Source organism: Spermophilus citellus (assembly GCF_964194105.1).
Source record: "Spermophilus citellus genome assembly, chromosome: 3".
Lineage (NCBI taxonomy): Eukaryota > Metazoa > Chordata > Mammalia > Rodentia > Sciuridae > Spermophilus > Spermophilus citellus.
The window spans coordinates 212,192,881-212,215,204 of record NC_138184.1 but is presented as its reverse complement, the minus strand read 5'-3'; the positions used below and the strand labels follow the sequence as shown (position 1 = coordinate 212,215,204).

The following is a 22,324-nucleotide window of genomic DNA, read 5'->3' as shown; positions in this document are numbered from 1 at the left end:
ACATCTTTTACCTCTCACATCAACCAGGCAGGACAGGCGTAAATTACTGTCCCATCTTTACCAAGGGTGAGGGTGAGGCTCTGAGAGTTTGCTTGGGATAGCACCACTGATGAGCCAAGATTCCAACCCCAGAACTAATGCTTTTCTAGAGACCAATTTCTACTTTCATCCTGTTTTGGAGAATTGTTTCGGATGCTCGAACACCTCTAATGAGCAGTCACAAGTCTGTGGTTTTAGTGCAGCGGCTGCGAGTTTTTGTGACAGTGGTGAACCCCCCTTTTGAGTTCTTGGGTCTCCCAGGAAGCATCGACGGAGTGGAGACTTCACTTCCCGGCAGGCCCCGCGTCCGCTGATCTCGCGAGGCTTTCGTGGCACTTTCCCTTTGCTCCTCTCTGGCGGAACGACCCGTCCCGCCCCGCGTAAGGGCGCGCGGGATGCTGGGATATGTAGTCTGGCCGGGACTTGGACGCCCCCTCGGATGAATGGGGCCTGGGCTGACTGAAAACTACAGCTCCTCGGCTGGCAGCGTGGGTGGCGGCCTCAGGGGAAGGGGGAACCGCCTCGGCCCCGGGCAAGAGCCGCGCTCCCGGACCGCGGGCATGTCCATTGCCGCCTTCCTGGGGTAGCAGCATAGGCGGGCGCCTCCTCCGCGCTCGCTCCCCTGCCCCCGCACCGGTCATGCGCCCGGCCTTCGCGGTGGGCCTGGTATTCGCAGGCTGCTGCAGTAACGTGATCTTCCTAGAGCTGCTGGCCCGGTGAGTGACCTCTCGGGCCGCACCCGGGCTCCCGGGCTGGTCGGAGGAGAGGCGTCTCTGCGCGCCGCCTGGGGCCGCATCTCTGCCCAGTCCCCACCCTGCCTTGAGCGGTGCCCGGGCGGGAATGCATGAGCAAGGTCCCGCGTGGGCAGCCTGGGACCCCTTTGGACCCACTACTCTGTCTCTAGTCCTGCACACCGCCGGCTATCCCGCCTAATAAAGTCTGACAGCATTCCGGTGAGGGGACGGACACTGAGGGTGTTGCAGTCGTCACCCAGTTTCCGCACCCTGGGGGTTGGAAGCCTGCGGAGTTTTTTAAGTGACTGGTCCAAGATAGGCAGGGAGCTGGTTCCTTCGTCCAGCCACTCTCTCCCCTACTTCCCCTTCAGCTCCAGCTCATTTCTTCGCCCAGTCAATGGCATATCCCGAGTTGAGCAAAGCGTTCTGACTTACAAAGCGTTCTGGTTTTGTACACACTGCACAGTTTCATCTTTATTATTGGCCCCAGAGTTGCCTGTGACTATTTTGCCCAAACATACATCTCAATGATGTAGATGATTTATGTGGAAGATCAGTCCAAGAGACCTGAGAGAGCATTTCCAGCTTTATGTTATCATAGGTTTTAAATTGGGAAACATGCATTTTGAAAATATAAAATGAGAAAGGCTATGACACTTTCCCAAAGGTTACTAAACTAGCTTTATTGAGGTAGCTAGCAAATAGCGTTGAGAAACAATGTGCAAAGTTCAGTGGACAGAACTGTTGCTGAAGAGACAACAGGTGGAATGGAAAAGGCTCTGGATTAAAAAGCTCAAAGTTATGAATTTCAGTCTTGACTTTGCCATCCCCTGACTGTGTGCACTTTTCAAGTTACTTAGCCTCTCTGGGCCTCCTTTCCCCTGCTGTAAAATAATATCTGTGGTGCCATCTAGCTTCCTGTTTCTAAATTCTCCATTTATCTTCCAACTAATCCTATTGTCAAGAATTCACCGTTTTGCTGACAGTGAATAGGTGGTCTTTCACTACTTGTAAGTGGCAGAGCAAGATCTGTAGTCCAAGATGTCTAAATTCCTAATTTAATACCCTTTTTCACCTTCCAGTTAATTTTGAACTTGAGCAGCAGATAGGTCTTGGTCATCCAATTCTTCATGTGATGCCTGCAAGAGATGTATTTTATTTGAAACCATTGATTAAATCATTCTGAAGCAACCAGTTAAGTTAAACTTTATGAGGAGTTCATTTTTGCTCTTACGGAGCTTGACATTTTATTATACAGCAAGTGCTGATAAAGATCTGTTATTTGTCTTGGGAGCAGGTGGTGAAGGATATGAAAATGGAAAAAAAAAAAAAAACCAACACCTGTATCCGGCTATAATCTGATACACTTCAAAGGAAGGCCACTTTGGAAATTGACATGTAGTTTATATCTATATTTTTTTAAAATAAAAAAGTGATGTAATTAGGTAGTCCATGGAAGCGAAGGTCAGAAAATAATAGTGCAATATTTATATTATATATGCTGTTAAATTAAATCTTGCCAAAAGGCTGTATGATGCCAGAATATGCTAGCTACTGAAGCCTCTTTTTACTAGTTTGTGAGTCCTTGGCCAAATGACTTGATTCCAAATGACTTGATACCTGCCAAAGAGGGTAATGGTTCCATCAGGCTCACAAGTTTTAAAGGATTAAATGAGATGCATGTGGAAAACTTGAAGCACACTGGTGGTTGACTTCCATTACTCTTAAAATTTTATTTCAATACAGGTACCTTGTTTTATGAGATGTTCAGAAAAGTTATGGACAAATCTAACTTTATAAAATATTTCCATAGGAGCTTCTGTTTAGAATACTTGACTAATTTATAAACAAATCATCCCTCCTTCTTTTTCTTTTTCTTTTCTTTTTTTGAATATCTGCATTTTTTGCATACAACAGTGGGTTTTCATTAAGTGGAGAGAAAGTATATTTGTTAAAATAATCAGTGATATGTGATATACCAGACCAAATAGCTGCCTTTTCCTAACTTGCTTGGGTAAGTCACAATTTTTGTGACAAATCAGTAAAATAGAACCTACTTAGGCCACATAGTCTTTAAGGTTCTTTCTAGATATGATCTTGGAATTCACTGCTTTATCTGGGAACATCTCAGTGGAAAGCCCATGAATTTTTTTAGAGCAGGAGCTGCACTTTTTCATGACTTCTTTATATAACACTTAGGCATCATAGCAAATGGCAAATTTACTCTTAAATGTAAACGCTAAAGTTGACCTGTTGGGAAAAAAATAATTTTTTAAACTGTTTTTCCCAAATTGGGAAATAAATTCAGTTTGTTCTTTCTGATTTGTGTACCTATATTTGGGACCAATAGTAAAATATAAACATATATTATTGCACTGAGCAGATCCATAGTAATGAATAAGTGCCTGCTCCCCCTCCTTTAAGAAGCTCCTTCCTACCTTGGAAACAAAATATTCATGTATCAACTAACAAGTTGATAGGCAAGGTATTGTATGTCTTACATTAGGAAAACAATCTGAAACATTTTCTTTTTCCCATTCAATTTTTCAATTAAAGGACTGATGTTGAATTAAATAAGGAAGTTTCCTGTATCTAGAAAAAGAAAAAATATGAACTGATCAATTCATTCTCTTCAAAGTTGCTTTTTTTAAAAAATAAAAATTTGGATTCTTGCCAAAGAGAATTCAAAGTAAGAGCAGTTGTTGGCAGTTAATGATTATAATTCTTGGGGAGTAAATTTCAAAAGAACAAAAGATTTAGGGAAAAAAATTAAGTTTTTAATCTGAAGTTTTTAAAATGAATTACTCCAGTTAAATATATAGAATTCCACTGAGAGATATACAATAATATGTGTTCCTAAAAAGCCAAGTAGATTTAGAAAGAAACTTGAGTTATATGAGTACATTAGGGAGATTTAAAAATTATATGGAAATAGAGACCACAAAAGTAGATTATGAGTTGTCAAAGGACCTGGGGTAAAGAAGGGAGGGCGAGGAGTCACTCATATGCATACAGGATTTCCTCTGGGGAATGTCCTAAAATTAGCTAGTGGCAAGGTTGCAAGACTAAAAAGCCACATTAAAAGCCGCAGAATTGTAATGTTAAGAAAAAGAATAAGGATATATGCAAACCCTGTTACTTTGCCTTGAGGCCCTGAGAAACTTATTCAGCTCAGCTGTGTGGCCCTTAGTGTCTTGGGCAATAAAATGGGCATGCTACTACTTTAACTCCATAAAATAAAGGTAAAATGAAAACATGATGGCCTTTAAAAAATCATAAGTGGTCTTAGTGATAGAGCCTTTGTGAGGCCCTGGGTGTGAGGGTCTAGGTTTGGATCCTCAGCCCTGTAACAACAACAAGACATTAAAAAAATCACCTGGAGAATACACTTGTAAAGTGAATCTTTTTTAAAAAAAATAAACTACCTTTTAAAAAATCTTTTGTACATATGCTAATATTCTAGATCACTCTTGTTAAAGTGAGCCATTCCTACATTCATTGGCTTATTTGAGTGAAGGCTGTGATTGGGGCTCAAAGATGGGTGGGATATGGTCTGTCCTCCAACATTCCCACTGTGGCACTGGGTTCTCACTGTCCATACTTCCCCTTTTGGCTCCCTAAGCTGCTGTTGTCTTCCTGAGGGCAGGGATCAGTTGTTATTCATATTGGGAACTCCCTCTAAGCTAGCACCTAAATGTGCGCAATTGGTTCTTGATAATGTTCATTAATTGACTTGAGCTTTCCGCAGAGAGAAGATAGAAAGGAAAGCAAGTTTTGAGCTTTTGGGCTCAGTCTTGTGCTTGGCACTTCATTTGTATTTTCTCATTGAATTCTCGTTACACTAATAATAGATCATTTTCATTGAAGACCTTTCAATATGCAAGACCCTAAGCACTGGTCATCACTGGTGGTTCTGTTTGCCTTTGTCATTCTGGCAGGCACTGTGTTAAGTACTTTTTAGGGAGTGGCTCATTTACTCCCAAGATGAGCAACTAATAGGTTCCCATTTTAAAGATGAGAAAACAGGATTTAGATGGTGTGTGATGAAAGTGAATCTTGCATGTTAGTCTATACTTTTAACCACTATGGTGCGTAGTAGTCTCCAATCCCATGTAAGGGGTCATGTTTCTTACACATGCATGGCCATATGCACATTCATGCACACTTCAACTCTGGCTGCACAGTAGGATCAAGGAAAAATATTTTTTTTAGTACTGGGGATTTAACTCAGGGGCATTTAACCACTGAGTCACATCCCCAGCCCTTTTTATTTTTGACACAGGGTCTTACTAAGTTGCTTAGAGCCTGGTTGCATTGCTGAGGCTGGTTTTGAACTTGCCATCCTCCTGCTGCAGCCTCCCAAGCCACTGGGATTGTAGGCATGCGCCACTATGCCCAGCCAAGGAAAGCTTTTGAAAGTAGATTCTTAGGGTCCAGTCCTAGACCAATGGAATCAGAAGTAAGAGAGTGAGCCTCTTAAGGCACATGGGTTTATAAACAGTGGTGGGCTGGAGGGAGTTCGGAAGCACTGTACCAGGGACCATCTAGGTTAGAATTCCTTCTTGGGGCTCTCATATATAAGATAGTGGTTTTAATTAGCTTCTTGAATGAGATAATGATCTTACATACTCATTTATGGATTCCTGCTATGCAATGTTTGGTCTTGTCCTTTGATATGAAAAATGCTGAAAGAGACATTGTTGAATGGCATCTAAAACTGGAGATTTCAAGGAAGCCTTCTTAGGCAGTCCAGCTTAGAGCAGTGACAGGTCTCTTCAGATGGTAAGCCTGACTTGCTGCAAGAATGGCTTATGCCTTAGCTTGTCTGTTTTTGTGCCTGATGGATATCTTTTAAGAGTTTGTATATCTTGTTTAATATTATGCTACCAATAGAAAATGGAGTTTTGATAAATAGCAATGTATTAATATGTAACAATACAGTTAAATCCTGTATTCACTGGCTTTAGGTAAATATCTTTAATCAGGATGAAGAGAAGAATATGAAGTGGTGATTAATGGTAGTTAGGGAAATCTAGATGCTGTTTACTTGGTACTTTTTCCAGTGATCAAGCAGAGCTGAATAGACAAGCTCAAGAAAAACATTAGCATAGCACGTGACTAGTTTTCAGAATGCCTCCAGCTGGCTGTTAGAAGGAATTTTTCTACTTTGTAAATCTGTTCCCAATGGTCACTGTGGAAGATTCCCCACTGTTACATAGATCACTGAAGAGGATCAATTGAATTCCACAGACATTTCTTGATGCCTAATAGGTTTGAAATGCTGTGTAAGGATTGTGGTGAAAGGAACTACAGTAGTCTTTCGCAGTTTTATTGTCTCGGACACCAGAACCCTTTTTAGACATTTTTTCTAAATCACCCCTTCACAGATATACTATATTCTAGTTTATGCACAGTTGTGTTTTACTGTACCTTATACTTAAAAGGGATAAGATCCCTCCCCCTTCCCAAGAACTAGTTTTTACCCCCTCGGAGACATATCTAAAATAATGTCCTTATCATCACCTTATCCGATGATTCCCAGTCAGGAATGTATATAAACATTCCAGGAGAAAATTCAGCCCCTTTCTGTCCTTGGGTTTTGCTACCTGTACTGACTCAGCTCCTGGCGACAGGCCTTTTGGATCTCCACCAGAACATATAACCAGTCTCCTGCCAAGTACCAGGAAAGCTGTGTCACAGTTCTGGTAATGAGTAGGGCAGAGCAAATCTCATTCATGGCCTGCTACACCTGGGGATGAATAAATAAGAAAATTTTACACTTTCTGTGAGGTATAATGCTAAAGGTGTGTGATCCATGGCCTCTGAGAGCCAAGGTAAGGAAAGACAGTGGGTAATAGGAATCTATCCTTCCCGCTGTTTTGGAATTATAAATATAAGACTTTAGTGCTCTTTATCTCGGTCTTTGTGCCTTATTTTTCCTTTCTGTTACTCATCACCCAGGAAGCATCCAGGATGTGGGAACATCGTGACATTTGCACAGTTCTTATTTATTGCTGTGGAAGGCTTCCTCTTTGAAGCTGACTTGGGAAGGAAGCCGCCAGCTATCCCAATAAGGTATGACACATAAAAGTCTCTTTGTTTTGGGTCTTTTTAAAAAGTTAGAGAGATGGAACCCATAGAAAAGGAGTATAAGACATTCTTTTCTGAGATATATATCAAAGATATCAGTAGAATAATTCATTTTTTGAGTTTAACAGATTGCAAAACTCTGGGGAGTCTATTTTTAGGATAAAATTCCTGCCACAACACTTTACATAACTGTGAGGAAGACAGTAGTGTGTGCACTTGTGTTTGTGTGTGACTGTCCCTTTCTAAAACTGATTAACTTTGGGGACTATATAGAGGTGTACACAATTTTGTAAGTGTACTAAATTCCCCTGAATTGTTCACTTTAAAATGGTCAATATTATGTTACATGAATTTCACCTCAATTAAAAGAAAATGAATAGCAAGCAAAGTCAGAATTGTTGACGTCAGACCTTTTTCCACTAGTCCACACTTGCATAACTGTACTCCTGAGGCCAGGTAGAACCCAGGGCAGTTCTTACAGTAAACAGTGTGTTGAAGACTCAGCCTTCTTGATGAGAGACTTGAGTGTTGTCCATCCAATTTTGAGTGTTAGAAGAATGGTGTCACTTAACCCATGGAGAGCAACATTCCCATGTGACTATATCCAGGGACTCAGGTTCACCCTTGTTGCTGTTGTTTTGCAGCATTCCTGAACAGTGCACACAGAAAATCTGGCTGAATTGGGTTATATTAAATATCATACCTTTAAATTTCTTGGTGTGGGATGCTGTTTTAGTCAGCTTTTTTACTGCTGTGACTAAAAGATAGACAAGAACAAATTTAGAGGAGGAAGAATTTATTTGGGGGCTCATAGTTTCAGAGGTCTCAGTCCCTAGACAGCAGGCCCCATTCCTTGGAGCATGAGGTGAGGCAGAACATCATGGTGAAAGAATGTGGTGGAGGAAAGCAGCACACTGCCGATCAGGAAGCAGAGAGAGAGTTCCCTTACCAGGGCGAAATATATACCCAAAAGGCATGACCCACCTCCCCCAGCCACACCCTACCTGCCTACTGTTATCCACAGTTAATCCTTACCAAGGAATTCATCACTGACTGGGTGAAGGCTCTCAGAACCCAATCATCTCACCTCAACTTTCTTGCATTGTCTTACACATGAGCTTTGGAGGGACACCCCATATCTAAACCATAACAGATGTTAAATATTCGGAATACTTTTTTTTTTCATTGGCTTTAATATCTTCATAACACTTCTGTTCCTGCAGGCCACCATTTACCCTGCACTAGGAGCCCCAGTGACTTTTTACTTCCTTGGCCTTTCCTGCCTCTTCCCACTGTCTCTTCCCATCACCTCAGCCATTTGCGTGGATCAGGAGCATATTCTGTGTCACCATAACTTTTAAGTATCCAGCTGACTGATCTCCCTTCCGCCCACTTTTGTTTATTCCTGTTTTACTTGTACCATTTCATTGTGGCACTTCTTGCTCAGTGGTTGTCATGATGTTCAGAATGAATTTCAACCTCCCCAGCCTGTCCTTGAGACTCCCATGATCTTCCCCCAACAACCACACTCCCATGTGTGTCCTGTTTGTGATAGCTATTTTATTTTCGGTTGTGAAACCATAATTAAAGTTTTACTCATGTAATTCATCCTCATAAGTGATTTCTAGGCAGTGCTAGGTCAGCAGCCATGTGGAATAATTGAGTTAATTATCCTGAAACACCTTGATGAACTCTTCTTGCCTCCCAAAGGTATCTCTTTAAGGCAAGACTGAGAAAATTGTACAAGAAGCCTTGCAAAATCACTAATATATAGTATTAAAAGGTTGTGAAGAAACAATGGCTAGTGATTTTGTGTGTATGTGACACTGTGCTCTACATTCATTGTTAAGCTCCTCAAACTTTCCAGGCTATGTTAATTTAGCCTTGGACTTTACTGCCTATTGTGATGTATAGAGAGCTCCATATCTAATCAGCAATACATAATAGGTTCTTGTCAGAGAAGATAACTTGGAACAACTCTCTGTTGTTATATCTCCACATGTGCAGAGGTGGAAATGGACAACATTTCATGAAGAACATGGAATCACTTATTTACCTTTGCCGTGCTTTCTTTAGTCATTGATTTTAAATATTTCTCTTATTGAAATTGCTGATGTTCAACCCTTTTTGAATTACAAAAAAAACATGGCAATTTAATATGGTTTAACCTAATATATATATGAAAGTTATGTACAGTGAGCCAATACAGTAATATTTATCTATTCACTTCGAAAAAACCTATTGATATCTATTAACATTTTAAAAGTTTAGTTTTAAATGGCCATGTATACTTGAAAAAGTAATTTCTTTAAACATATTCAGTAATTCAAACTTTTCCCATGTTAGTCTGACTTTGTATTTTTATACATACATAATATTTGACTTCAGATGATAATAGTGATAGTCTTTTAATGCAAAGGAAACAAATAAAATTCTTTTTAGACTAAAATATAGATATCCTTCTATACTTGATCTGGAAATAACAGATTCTGTGATTTGCTGTTCTTTCTGTATTTCAGGTACTATGCCGTGATGGTAACCATGTTCTTTACTGTCAGCGTGGTGAATAACTATGCCCTGAATCTCAACATTGCCATGCCCTTGCACATGATATTTAGATCTGTAAGTGCTGCCACGTGCATGTTCCTCTGAAAAGCATAAAAAAGTAGTAGACTGACTATGTAGCAAAAGTAGAAAGGTCTTGTAATAAGTCTTTGGTCTTGGGTATAAGAGAGTAGGTTTGTGAATGTGTGAGCAAGGATGGCTTTCACCAGAGAAGGAAGGCAAAAAGAAAGAAATGTGAAAGTGGACAGTTAACTTATTTATTTGAAGTCTAATGGGTGATTATTAAAAAAAAATTAAAATTTCCCTGGGAAACAGATTTTACCTTCAATTTTCTTCATCTGGTTGATTTTATATTCAAACTTACTATTAATGTTATTTAACTTATTTCTTTTTTATCACTTAGTTTTTTTTTCTTTTTTAAAAATATTTATTTATTTATTTTTAGTTGTAGTTGGACGCCATACCTTTATTTTTTACTTATTTTTATGTAATGCTGAGTATCAAACCCAAGGCCTCGAACATGCTAGGCAAATGCTCCACCGCTGAGCCACAACTCCAGCCTTAGTGTTTTTTTTTTCCCATTAAAAAAAATTACATTTACTTCTGTTACATGAAACAGATACAGATTGAGTATACCTTACTCAAAATGCTTGTGACCACTAGTGTTTCCAGGTTTGCAATATTTGCATATACCTAAAGAAATATTGTAGGTTGTGGAACTCAAGTCTAACCACATAATTTACTTATGTTTCATATGTACCTTATACTCATAGTCTAAAGGAAATTTTATACAATACATTTAATGATTTTGTGCATGAAACAAGGTTTGGGGCATGGGATTATCTACTTGTGGCATCATGTCAGCACTCAAAAAGTTTTGGATTTTAGAACAGTTCAGATTTTCAGATCAGGAATGCTCAAATTGTACTTCTTTTCTAATTTTTTTTTCATCAAAAACTTGAGCTTATAAAGGAAAATTTTTGACAAAGGGAATTTTTCCCAAAGTAGTACAAGTTTTCTTCTTTTCCTATGTATGGTGGGAGATCCATGTGTGGTTTGTATATAAATAAGAACAGAGTATGCCCAGAAGAGAAGGGAAGACTTCAAGGGTCATGTAGGTAGGATTGCAAAAGAATGCAGAATGGGTGGTGATGACTGGAATGATAGCATTTCTGGGTGGCCTGAGATTTTTGTGACATTGAATGTGCTATTCCTGAATGTAATTATTAATTATAGTTATTAAGATGAACTTTAACACATAGTAGACTTTAATAAACACTTGCTGATTGATTGACATCTTTCCAGAGGGGGGAGAGAGATTCTTGTTTGACTTCTTTCATTAAAACTGCAGGTGAGGAGAAGCTTATTAAAAGTCTTAGAAATTAGATGGAAAATTGGACAAAAAGAAGTCTATTAAATCATTTATCCCTATTAGTCATAACTTCTGAGACCAGTTATTGAGAATTGATCATTTTTGTTCTCATTATTAGCTCGTTACTGTTTAACACGAGAGATCGTTGTGCTCTATACTTTTTGCTGCCATAGAACATCTGGACCTTATTCATTGTTTATCCATCCTCCTTCATTCCATGTTTCCCACCTTGTACACATTCATATTCATTTTGAGTTGTTTTCTTTCCCTGGTGCTCTAAGACTCTTTTTGTTATTCTTGTTTCCTTTTTACAGGGGTCCCTAATAGCCAACATGATTCTGGGAATTATCATTTTAAAGAAAAGGTAAACAACACACCTTCATATTTTATGTATAGAAGTGATATTCTAAGCCACCATCCCTGGGCTTATCATCTGGATTCTTTTTCCCTTTGTGGTTGTAAGTTTGCTTTTGGCCATCTACCTTTTTTCTTAGTTCTTTTTCTAAAAATGGTGCACAATGATATAGTTTCCTGAGGCAGTTGGCCAGGTGAGTGGGCTTATCTGTGATTTTGGAGTAGTATCTTCTCTGAGTTGATTAACTCTTGTCATGACTAAATCTATGGTACTATACGTACCTATTAAACCAATAGAGCTTCACTGTGTAGTATGGTTACCACTGTGACTATTTACACTTAACATCTAAATTTAATTTTTATTTATTACATTTATTTTATTTATTACATTTCATTTTAATTTTTTTTAATCCTTCCCTGAGGCTTTTTGCTCGATCACCAAAAATCTGAAAGGGATAATAATGATGCTATTTTAGTTAATGTGAAATGTCGCTATTTCTATCGCTCATCGTTCTATAAATTGAAAATTCTCTTTGTCCAACTATGCCAACATTCAAAAGCAACATTTAAGTTATTCAGAAATTTTAAAAATAATACCATCCTCAGCGAATGTTCAATTTAATCATTTTCTGAGCATTGAATGCTGCTACTGGTACCTGATGGTCTGTTCTTCCTCTTTGGTGGTGTGTGTCTTAGGACTCAGGTTTGAGTTCTATAAAGACAGGGAAAGCCACTGAGCCCAGTTAAGACTGGCCAGGCTCCCTATGGACTCTCAAGAGCAGAATGCAGTGTCATGCCTGGTCTGTGTCTGTTTCTATTTTTGTTTCCTGATGTAGCAATCTGTTTATCAACAAACTGTTGGAAACAAATTATTTTAACCACCCCAGGGAAAATGTTTAGAAACCAGTCAGTACTCTGATTCCTTCATGTACCTGCCTGTGTGGACTCTGCTGGAAGGTCACATTTTAGTGATTTGTACTTACATACCCCATTGACTATAAATGTCATTTGGAAATGTGTTTTCCTGTGTTTTGTTTTTATTTTGCAGATACAGTATTTTCAAGTATACCTCCATTGCCCTGGTGTCTGCAGGGATTTTTATTTGCACTTTCATGTCAGCAAAGCAGGTGGTAAGAATCAGCTCACAAATCATTTATATTCACTACTTGCCATTGGGGCCTGGTTACCAGACACTCATTAATAATAAAACAAATTAAAACTTTTGTGATGTAAGGATTTGAGTCTCTGCAAGAGAGGAATGGAGGGAAATGGATAGCATAAATACTTCCCTTGTCTCTCTTGCATGTTGTATGTGATTCTGGTCTCTGTATCTAGTGTATTTTCTTATTTCCTAGACTTCCCAGTCCAGCGTGGGTGAAAATGATGGATTCCAGGCCTTTGCATGGTGGTTACTAGGCAAGTACAGTAATTACAATAAAGCTAATTGCTTCTGAAGTTGTGTTTGCTTAGTTTTCTCCTAAGGGAAGTGTTTCTTGGCAAGAAGCTTCAGCTAAAAAAATTATGCCCTGGAAGAGAGGGGATCCTGTATCTCTAAACCTTAGCATTCAAGAAATGAAAAAAAAATAAAAGTCCATATTTGTGGCAGAGTGCTGGACAACGTGGATCTATATGTTTCTTGGTTGCCACTGGCCTTGAAAGAAAAGTGTGTCTACTCGCCTGCCTAGCATGCTCTGAGAGCAGCGCGTGGGCTGTCATCCATTTTTTCATGATCCATCTGCTGAGTAAAAGCATCTGCAAAAGAAGGGCACATTAACCAGTTGACTCTTCAAATTTCCAAGGGACCCATTTCTAAATCTTAGATTTATATTCTTCATAGGTTACCTGTTCCAGATGGCAGTGTTCCCGAATCTAACTGATCATCATAATCTCCTGGGAATTTTTTTTTCTTAAATACAAGTATCTCTTTGTAGAATTAATTAGAGAACTCCTAGAGAGCCTTGTTCTCACACTGTCTGATTTGGAGGGAAATTCTTTCCAGGTACTTTCAGTAATAACAAGAACAGATTGAGACTGACATCGTGGAAGGGAAGTAGCAATAAAAGACTGTGGTTCTCTTTTCTTTGAATTTTATCCCTTTAGGATGCTATTCTTAACATAGAAAGATCTGTATGAACTATGAGAAAAATACTTCACCTAATGAGAAAAGTTTGCAAAGGATATGAGTAAACAATTCATGGGGAAAATTAATAAATGATAATTTTATGTTAAGATTCACTAGTTTGTTCGTCAAAGAAATGAAAATTAAAACTAAAATACAATACCTTTTTACTTTGTCCTGTCATATTGGCAAAATGATAAATGATTATTTTCATTGCTGCGAGGGTACAGAATGACAAAACCATTTTCATATAAATGATTAGTTTAAATTGACACAGCCTTTCTGGAAAAATATTGTATATTGAGTTTTTAAAATGTCTTCAACCTTTGATTCGGTAATTCCATTTATAAGTTTATTCTAAGGAAATAATCAAAAGGTGTAAAGGTTTGTGTACAATGATACGTATTGATTTCAGTGATGAGGTAATTGGAAATAATCTAACCATTCTCCCTGAAAGACATCTAAGGGAGAATGGTTAGATTATTTCTAATTAGATTAGATGGTTAGATTATATCCAACCATGTGGTAGAATAATATACAGTCATTAAATCACAATTTTGAAAAAAATGAATGAAGGACTTGAAGAAAAATGTGAGAAAACATCCCAAGAAAAGCAAGATATAAAATCGTGCATGCAATCTCATCCCATCTTAGTATAAAAATGTATGCATTAGATATAGAGAGATGTAGAAAATAAAAGGTTAGACAGTGATATTGTGGTTGATTTTTACCTATTTTTAAAATGTTGTACATGTTCTACATTTAGTTTATAATATCTGTAGAACTGTAAACAAGCAATAAATGTTCTTTGAGGAAACATCTGAAAATGAACAAATGCAGGCCGTCTTGTAACCCAGTGTTTGTGTCTTAGGCATTGGGGCACTGACTTTTGCTCTTCTGATGTCAGCAAGGATGGGTGTATTCCAAGAGACTCTCTACAAACAATTTGGGAAGCACTCCAAGGAGGCCTTATTTTATAACGTAAGCAACTTCTTATAGGTGGGGAAGGTAGAAATTCCTGCATTATAGTGTGTTATTTCAAGTGAAAGATGCCATCCTTCCGATATCATTAAAAAGCCTTGAGACCCAGAGACTGAAGTGCTTTTGTGAGGGAGCTAGTGCACATTCTGAGCCACAGTTGCCTACATAAGACAATCCTTATCAGCCAATGTGAATGAAACATCTGTTAGGCAGGAGCAACCTCCAGGGACAAAGCACCCTAACCTGCAACAGTCTTGTAGATGAAATCGAGTTAAAAGCAATATGGAAATCCTGAAAAGGAAAACCAAGTTCCAAGAGCAACAGGCAAGGGAATTTGTACAGGCAGGCATCTGGGGTGTAGTTTGGGGAGGATGGGGTAGAGAGGCATAAGTCCCCCAGGTGGGTTTTATTCACTTAATAGTTTAATTATTATATGTGCTTTGTTTTGAACTGTCACTTCCTCTAACTTTCCTCCTCTTCTTCCCTCTTCGCTATTGAGATACCCTCAGAGCACAGCCAGTCCCTTAAGCTGAGGGTAAGGCAGTTGCCCTCATGCAGGTAGCCAGGGATTCTTTCACGGCTGACTTTTTGTACTGAAGTTGCAACCAAACATTTTGAGATATTTAATTGGAGCCAGGGTACGTGGCTGGGAATTTTAAAACTTTGTGTTTGGTTCATATCTCCAATGCCAGGCATATGGTAACTGCTCAGTGAGTGTTAGGTGCGACTCGTCATTACTGCTGGGCAGAGTGGGGGCTGTTGTCGAGCACCTTTGTCATTGTTGGCCTATCATATCCTTTTTTCTCTTCAGACCCTTCTTATTTTTACCTTCATTTATTTTCCCCTGATTTTGGATTGTCCTCAAATCTCTTTCCCACTAGCTTTCTGAATTCCCTGAAATCTGCCTCTGTATTCTTTATAATTCTTAGATCCATTGTTTGCTTAACCTTTCTCAAAAAATAAAGAAATAAATGTGTCAAATCCTTTTGGACTGTTTTAAAGTTTCCCCCTTCCCTTTTGTTGAGGAAAGGATGCTGGCTCCTTTGCTTTGCTCTGTGCATGATGCCAGATAATGTCAAGTGGAGGCACTGATAGATTTAACTTAGTCTACTTGCTTTTCTTTATATTACTTATCAAACAATTTGTACAACTTTCAATTACTGTGTTGTATGTTCTTGCACTTAACTTTATATGACCCATTTCTTCCCACAGCATGCCCTTCCACTTCCTGGTTTCATCTTCTTGGCCTCTGATATTTATGACCATGCAGTTCTATTCAATAAGTCTGGTGAGTTTAGGATTATATGATAGAATTACATACCAGTTTCTGAGGCAGAGTCTCAGTTTTGCTTTTAATTTGACCATAATTTTTTTCATTGTTATTTAAATCATCCGTCCCTTCCAAAACTATCTTCCTCCAACCTTTCAGGAATATAAATGGTACTATTAATTAGTAGTTGTAGCAGCAATAACTTTATGTAGGCACTTCTCCATTTTTTGCAAATTAAGTAAGAAAATATCTTCACGTTTCTATTTTGCTTTGAAATTTGTGTGTTTGCCTTTGAATCAAGAGGTTTTGGGAATACAAACAATTAGTAGCCACACAGAATAGAGATCTGCACCCTGCAGAGTTGGGCAGCAGTCCAGCTCTCTCGGGTGCTGCTCATCCTTTTCTACTGTGAATGGCAGAGCTGCTCATGGATGCAAGCTGCCTTGGTGCCATGCAAGATGGGCGTAGGATGGTGGCAGGGCTTGTTTCCTAGTGACCGGTTAGATAGGCAACAAGAATAAGCAAATTAGTTTCAAGTGTCTACAGTATAAATGTAAAGTGGCCATTTGATTAATTAGCTATAAATTGTCAGTCAACTTAAAGGAAACTATTGTATGATCTGATTATCTACTAGTGATATCATCATACAGACAAATGAACACACAGGGAACAAAAGGCACTTAAAATCAGGCTTTATGTTGCATATACCTCGAATGGTAAGTGCATTCTATAGCCTGGCCTTAGGGTCTTATCGGAGCATGAGTTCTAAAATTAGGTCTGCTCTCTGCATGACAGTGTTATAACTGTGTTATCTCTCTCATTTGGCCAAATAAATAAATAAATATATATATATATATATATATATATATATATATATGTATATATATATATATATATATATATATGTATATATATATGATAAAGGTAATAGTATATAAGAAAGTTGGAAAGTTTCTGAATAAGAGAACCACTTCCGATTATTAACAACATAGTTTTGAAGACCTCTGAGAGTCACCTCAGAGCAATAACTCTTGTGGCTGTTATTAACCATTAGAATCAAGGTAGGTAAATTGATGGGAGGTCCAAACCTATTGGTAAGTGAAATAATGCTGCTATTTCTATAATCATTTATTTATATTGCCTTTTTGAAAGATGAAAAGTTTAGCTATCAAAAAGTGATCTTGGGGTTAGGTGTGTAGCCTAGCTAGCATGCCCAAAGCCCTGGGTTTCCAGTACCACAAAAAAAAAAAAAAGAAAAAGAAAAACTAGTGTGACCATATCCTCTCAATCTTTGCAGAGCTCTATCAAGTTCCAGTTGTCGGTGTGACAGTGCCCATCATGTGGTTCTACCTCCTCATGAATGTTATCACTCAGTATCCTTTTGATTTCATATATATATATAGTTTCTTCATGTTATTTTGGCATAGAATGTTTATTCTTCTCTTCTAACAGGTGTGGAGACATGAGTTTGGTTTTTTTCTTTGATTTCTTCCTGTAGGGAGCAGGAAGCAGAGAGACATATTCAGGGAGTTCCTTTGCAAAGGGCAAAGAGACAGTGGTGCAATGGATCATTAAGTCTCAGGGAGCAGGGAGGAATGCGCTGGTGGAATGAAGGAGCCCGCTGGTTAAACACTAGTCTATGGCATGGACAGTTTGTGATTTTTTTTGCCCAGGCTTTTCTAGTATTCCAAGATATTTCCAATTATCACAAGTACCACAAGCTTTGAAAGAAATTTCAAATTAGTCAAGACTCAAGTTTTTTTAAGTAATCATTTTTAATGACCTTAAGTTCCTTTTAAAATCTCTTAACTCTTTGAAGTAGTGAAACAGTTTGATTTGACCTCAATCCTCTGAAATCCTAAAGTTCCTTTTTAGGGGAGGGTGCACAGAAGCTGAGGACAAGACAAAATAAAGGGAGATGGGATCAGCCTTACCAGAGAATGTTGCCCTTTTGTTATCTCAGAGGCAACCTTGGTTGTAAACCACAGGAAACATCCAGAATAATAATGGGAGATCTTGAGGTAGTTTCCAACTGAGATCTATAAATGGAATGGCAGAACAGGAACTCTGCAGGATGTTCTGCCGAGGAGGGGCCCTAGAGTGCTGTGGTAGACCCTCCTATTTTCTTAGAAGGTGAAAATTTAAGCCAAGAGCCATGCAGAAGTTCCCCCCACTGGCCTCCCAAGTGCAGTTTACAGAAAACGACCTTAACTCCATTCCAGGTATGTGTGCATCCGGGGCGTGTTCATCCTCACAACAGAGTGTGCCTCCCTCACCGTCACGCTTGTTGTGACTCTACGCAAGTTCGTGAGCCTCATCTTTTCCATCCTGTACTTCCAGAACCCTTTCACTCTGTGGCACTGGCTGGGCACCTTGTTTGTCTTCATTGGGACCTTAATGTACACAGAAGTGTGGAACAACCTAGGAACCACAAAAAGTCAGCAGCAGAAGGCCGACAAGAAGAACTGACGTCTGCCTGGAAGATGACCAGTGTTGTGTGCAGGAGGCCTCCGCCCTTTTGCTTCGGTTAACACTGAATCACCCCCAGGATGGAACCAGACATACCCCAGGGATTACTGAGAAGGAGGGGACGTTTTCCGTTTCTCATGGCCATCCAAACAAAGTTTGTAGACTCTGAATAGACATCCCTTAACCCTAAAAATAGGAAAAAGAGTAGTTCTGTATTATCACACAGATCATTCGTTATTTGTTTTTGTTTACCAGGATATTCAGAACTGTGCTTGTTTGTTAAATTCCAAGTCCCTAGAGCTGTGAGTCTTATATCTGTCATCTCAGACAAGATCATGCCTTTGTTACTATTCTGACATTCTCTGCCATAATAATCATTTGTTATCCCATCCCCTTTTTCTCCTGCCACCCCCTCCCCCATTCTTCAGCAGCACTTTGCAGTTTGTTAGGTACTCCAGGCACCATCTTCCACTGAACAACTGAGTGGCCCAGCGAACTCTGAGCCCTGGTGACACTGGAGCATACTGGCAGACCCCCTTTACTACATTTTGCTTTTTTCCCCCATATGTAAACACCTGTTGCAGCCCGACAGCGTCTCACAGCACGATGTCTATTTCTCTCAGTGCAAATACCTCTGCTGGTCTTATTATTATAGAATATTTATGGACAGATACCAGGTCAGAGCACAACAAAATGAGTGCTCAGAAAGCTGAAGGCCTGCGCTGTGTAAGCTGGGTTTTCTCTCTGGCGGTTGGATATAAGGAAATAGATAAAACAGCTACCAGTTAATACTCTTTAAAAATAATTTATTACCCTTAGTTAACTGATTTTTCAATCCAGGTTGAAACTTTTTTTCAACCTTTATTAAAAGGGCGAATAAACCATTTTATAGAACATTAGACTCATTTAACAGGAGGAGACATCTCTTAAATGCCTTTCCCATTGTCTGTCAGGACTATATAATTTGTGCTTCAGAGAAACATAGTTTGTTTATAAAATTAATTTAGTGTTTAAGATATCCACAACTCTACCCCAAAGCACAAATCAGATGACAAAGGACACTAGCCAGACAGTGTAAGGTGTGGCGTCTGCGTGCTCCTATAGGAGCTTGCCTGGTATAATAGATGAGTAACAGGAGACGTGGTCTTGGGATTATACTAATACCTGCATATCCTTTACCAAGACTCTATTACATTATAAATGCTGTCTTTTTTCATTGTTTTTGTAATTTATTTTTTTATCCTTGGATCAAACCCAGGCCTTGTCCATATTTTTTACTTTATTTTTCATCCAACTAAACCATTAATACACTTGATGAGTTTATGTCGGTTCTAATGTGTTCAGACACAATCCCAGCAGTCAGTGCTTTCTTGTTTTCGTTTTTGTTTTCCCTTTCCCTTCTTCCTACCCAGTTGACTAAAATGAAATGCTGCAGTACTTTAATTTGGTCAGTGCTAGAAGTGAGGAAAGCAAGGACGGCTGAGCTGATCCATGCCACCTGTAAGCCACCTCTTGTAGGAAGATGATGTGGTATTTTTACAGGATTCTAATAAATGTCTTGTGGTCATTTGCTGAGCACGTTCTTCTCATTTTTTTTTTCATTCACTTTCTACTTTCCAGTTTCTTTACTGAAGCCCCTTTCACATGTGTTTTCTACTGAGCAATACCTATAACCGCATATCTATTTATGTCTCTGCCTCTATTTTGGGAGGCCTCTGAGTGTTTTTGTAGATTTTTACAGGGTATTTCTACCTGGGTAGCGTGTATTTTGTTATGCATTCTTATTTTTTTAAGGAAAGGCATCTGTACAGGTGAGAAGCTGGCAAAATATATGATTGTAGATAAGTACGAACTTGAAGGTTAGTGTGGAAATGTTTGCATGCTCAGAGTGGGGCTGAGATCTTGACCAGCAGACAGAGGGCTATCTTTGGAAAACAATAGTTTTATTTGGCTCTTTTTACCCTAAACTTTGGCTGGCCTCACTCAACAGGGTCAGAATTGTGGAGAGGAGAAGTGAAAACTATTTGATTAGGAATAACCCTCAACCAGTGAATTGGCTTTGGATGTGGGCCTGTTCGCCAGTGGTCCAGTTGGCATTGACCTGAACAAATACACAAATACACATGGAGAAGAACCACATTATGGACATCCAAAAGCAAGATCCTGAATTTGTTGTATTTTGTGTGTCTTTGGCTTGGAGCGAATAGAATTATGAGAATTTTGCCATTATTAGATAATCAAAGCATTTTGGTCTCAGTGGCTTTCTGCTGAAAAATGTGACTGACTCTTATTGAAGGCATTTCACTGTTAGATTGAGAGAACTGTCAGTATAGATAAAATGCATTCTGTATTACTCTTGATTGGAGTGATATTTGAAAATGAGTATAAGCAGTATTTGTAACCACAGGAACTATTCATAAGCCTTAGAATATGTTAGATATGTCCTTAGAATATGTTAGATATGTCCTTAGAATATGTTGGATATGTCCTTAGAATATGTTGGATATGTCCAGAGCTGGGACAGGAGCGTGGCCTTCTCAGCCTTGTTGTGTGTTCTTTCTTTCCAGCATCTTCCTCACTGTAGATATTCCAGGGCTGGGAGAGGCCTGTGATCTGATTCACTCCTGTATTGCCAGCCCCTGGCATAGGGTCTGACTTGTATGATATTCATTCATTCAATGAAGGCTTGTTGAGATCTCTTCCTCAAGTTATGAGAAACAGTTCCCGATGCTTGCTCCACTCTTCAGCTAGTTGGGAAGTAAGACAGTAAGGGAAAACATTCCAGAGGTTTGAGCAGAAGAAAGGAAGGAGGGATATTGGGAGATTATATAGCATGTAGCCTGCTACCCAGCCTTTTGCTCTCTTGAATGCCTGGTGGTAAGAGGGAGAGCAATATATATCTAGCACCTTACATATCTGGTGCTCAGGAAGAAAGTAAGAAGATACCTAGCAGAGCAGTAAAGGTTGCTGAGGTTTTGAGTGGTTGCCTTGGGTAATCAGCCCCGCCTCACGTCACCTCCCCTGGTGCAGTGTGTATTGGCTGCCGCTAGTAGAGCATCTTTATCTGTCTATTCTTGGTGTCATGCTGAGACTTTTCCTGCTTAAACCACTACCCAAAGGTAGGCTGCAAGGGAACCAAGTACAGGAACAAAAAGAAAGTTTGGCCTGCCTTAAAAGAAACAAGGCCCAGAATTAAGAAAAGAGTCATAATGATTCCTTTGACACACAGAATTATTTATATATTTTAAGATGTAGTGAAGATCCTGTGAACCAAAGAGGGTGGCAGCAGTTATTCCCCTGCATCCTAAAAAAAAAAAAATCTTTGTCACATTCACAAGTCATGTCATTGCTGTGCTAGTTGCTTCCCTTCCGGAGGATGGCCTCATCCTCCAAAGAGGATGATTAGACCTACACTCTTCCTTATAAACTACAGGGTGGGGAGGGGCAGCAAAGATTTTCTGTGTTCAGCCTCTGAGCCCTTCATCGATGTTACATCTTCAGAACAAAGATCGGGGTGTGGGGTGGCAGCTGAGTTTGTACAGCAGCCAAAAGACATTAGTGCGTATTCAGACTTGGAGCTGTGTAAATAGCAAACGTCGCTCCCAGCCTTGCCAGCTATTTGAACAGAGAGCTACGGAGGAAAGGGAAAGTTTGTGAATAAAATGTTTTGCCAAACTGAATGAGTCTTTTTACCGTCAATTATTGTAAAGGGCCTTTTTTTTTTTTTAACCTTCTGAAACAACTCATCAGACATTTGGTTTTTATCTTGGATTGTATGAGCATTGTTTCTTAATAAAAGTGCTATATTTCCTGCAGGTGTTTCCGATCATGATTACTTTTCAAGGGCCCACAGACGCTTTCAACGACTCTCCAGATTTTACCTTGTAAGGTGGTGGCAGAATTTTTACTGTGAGCCATTGTCAACAGCCTGTCTTCCTAAGGCATTGTGGCACAGCTGGATTGATAAGAGGTCACTTCTCCAGCTACACTTCTGTTTCTGCTTCAGAAATTTCAAGTAGATCAGCCTACTTTTTTGGATTTCTAGAGGTTCACAGTAGTAAGTTTCTTGTAGCCGGTCTCTCCAAACTGCTTTGTGTGAGTAGGCCTGTAGGTTGACTTTTATAGTGCAGCAATGGCCAGCTCTATTTTAATATGCCACTATTGCACCCAAAAGCCACTCTTAAAGCAGTTTTCCACACCATTTATTTTTAATTATGGTTTACTATAGCCTCCATGTACAGAACAGGAAGAGAGAAAAATAAATGAAACATTTTGCACTAGCTGTAGCAAAATTAAAATTCATCTCTTTAAGAATTGCAACACACTTATCA

At 39.1% G+C, this 22,324-nt stretch overlaps 1 protein-coding gene across 2 annotated transcripts; it reads left to right on the top strand.

Moving 5' to 3' along the window:
* The first annotated feature begins 394 nt into the window (after positions 1 to 394).
* Positions 395 to 19,568, top strand: SLC35B4 (solute carrier family 35 member B4). 2 transcript variants are annotated; one of them, XM_081285877.1, is made up of 10 exons: positions 395 to 755; positions 6,735 to 6,848; positions 9,383 to 9,485; positions 11,115 to 11,164; positions 12,203 to 12,284; positions 12,510 to 12,570; positions 14,145 to 14,254; positions 15,467 to 15,542; positions 16,822 to 16,897; positions 17,023 to 17,446. In XM_081285877.1, exons 1-10 carry the CDS (start codon positions 679 to 681, stop codon positions 17,249 to 17,251), a joined length of 978 nt encoding a protein of 325 aa, XP_081142003.1. In that variant the 5' UTR covers positions 395 to 678; the 3' UTR covers positions 17,252 to 17,446. The 2 variants fall into 2 exon arrangements, with proteins under 2 accessions (XP_081142003.1, XP_081142002.1); XM_081285876.1 differs by lacking the exon at positions 17,023 to 17,446 and adding an exon at positions 17,747 to 19,568 and having other exon boundaries at positions 418 to 755.
* Positions 19,569 to 22,324: the final 2,756 nt, after the last annotated feature.

Coding starts and splice junctions, on each gene's coding strand:
- SLC35B4 (XM_081285876.1), top strand. CDS start 679: ATGCGCCCGGCCTTCGCGGTGGGCCTGGTATTCGCAGGCTGCTGCAGT. Junction 14,255..15,466: donor AGGAGGCCTTATTTTATAAC/GTAAGCAACTTC, acceptor TTCTTCCCACAG/CATGCCCTTCCACTTCCTGG. Junction 15,543..16,821: donor AGTTCTATTCAATAAGTCTG/GTGAGTTTAGGA, acceptor CAATCTTTGCAG/AGCTCTATCAAGTTCCAGTT.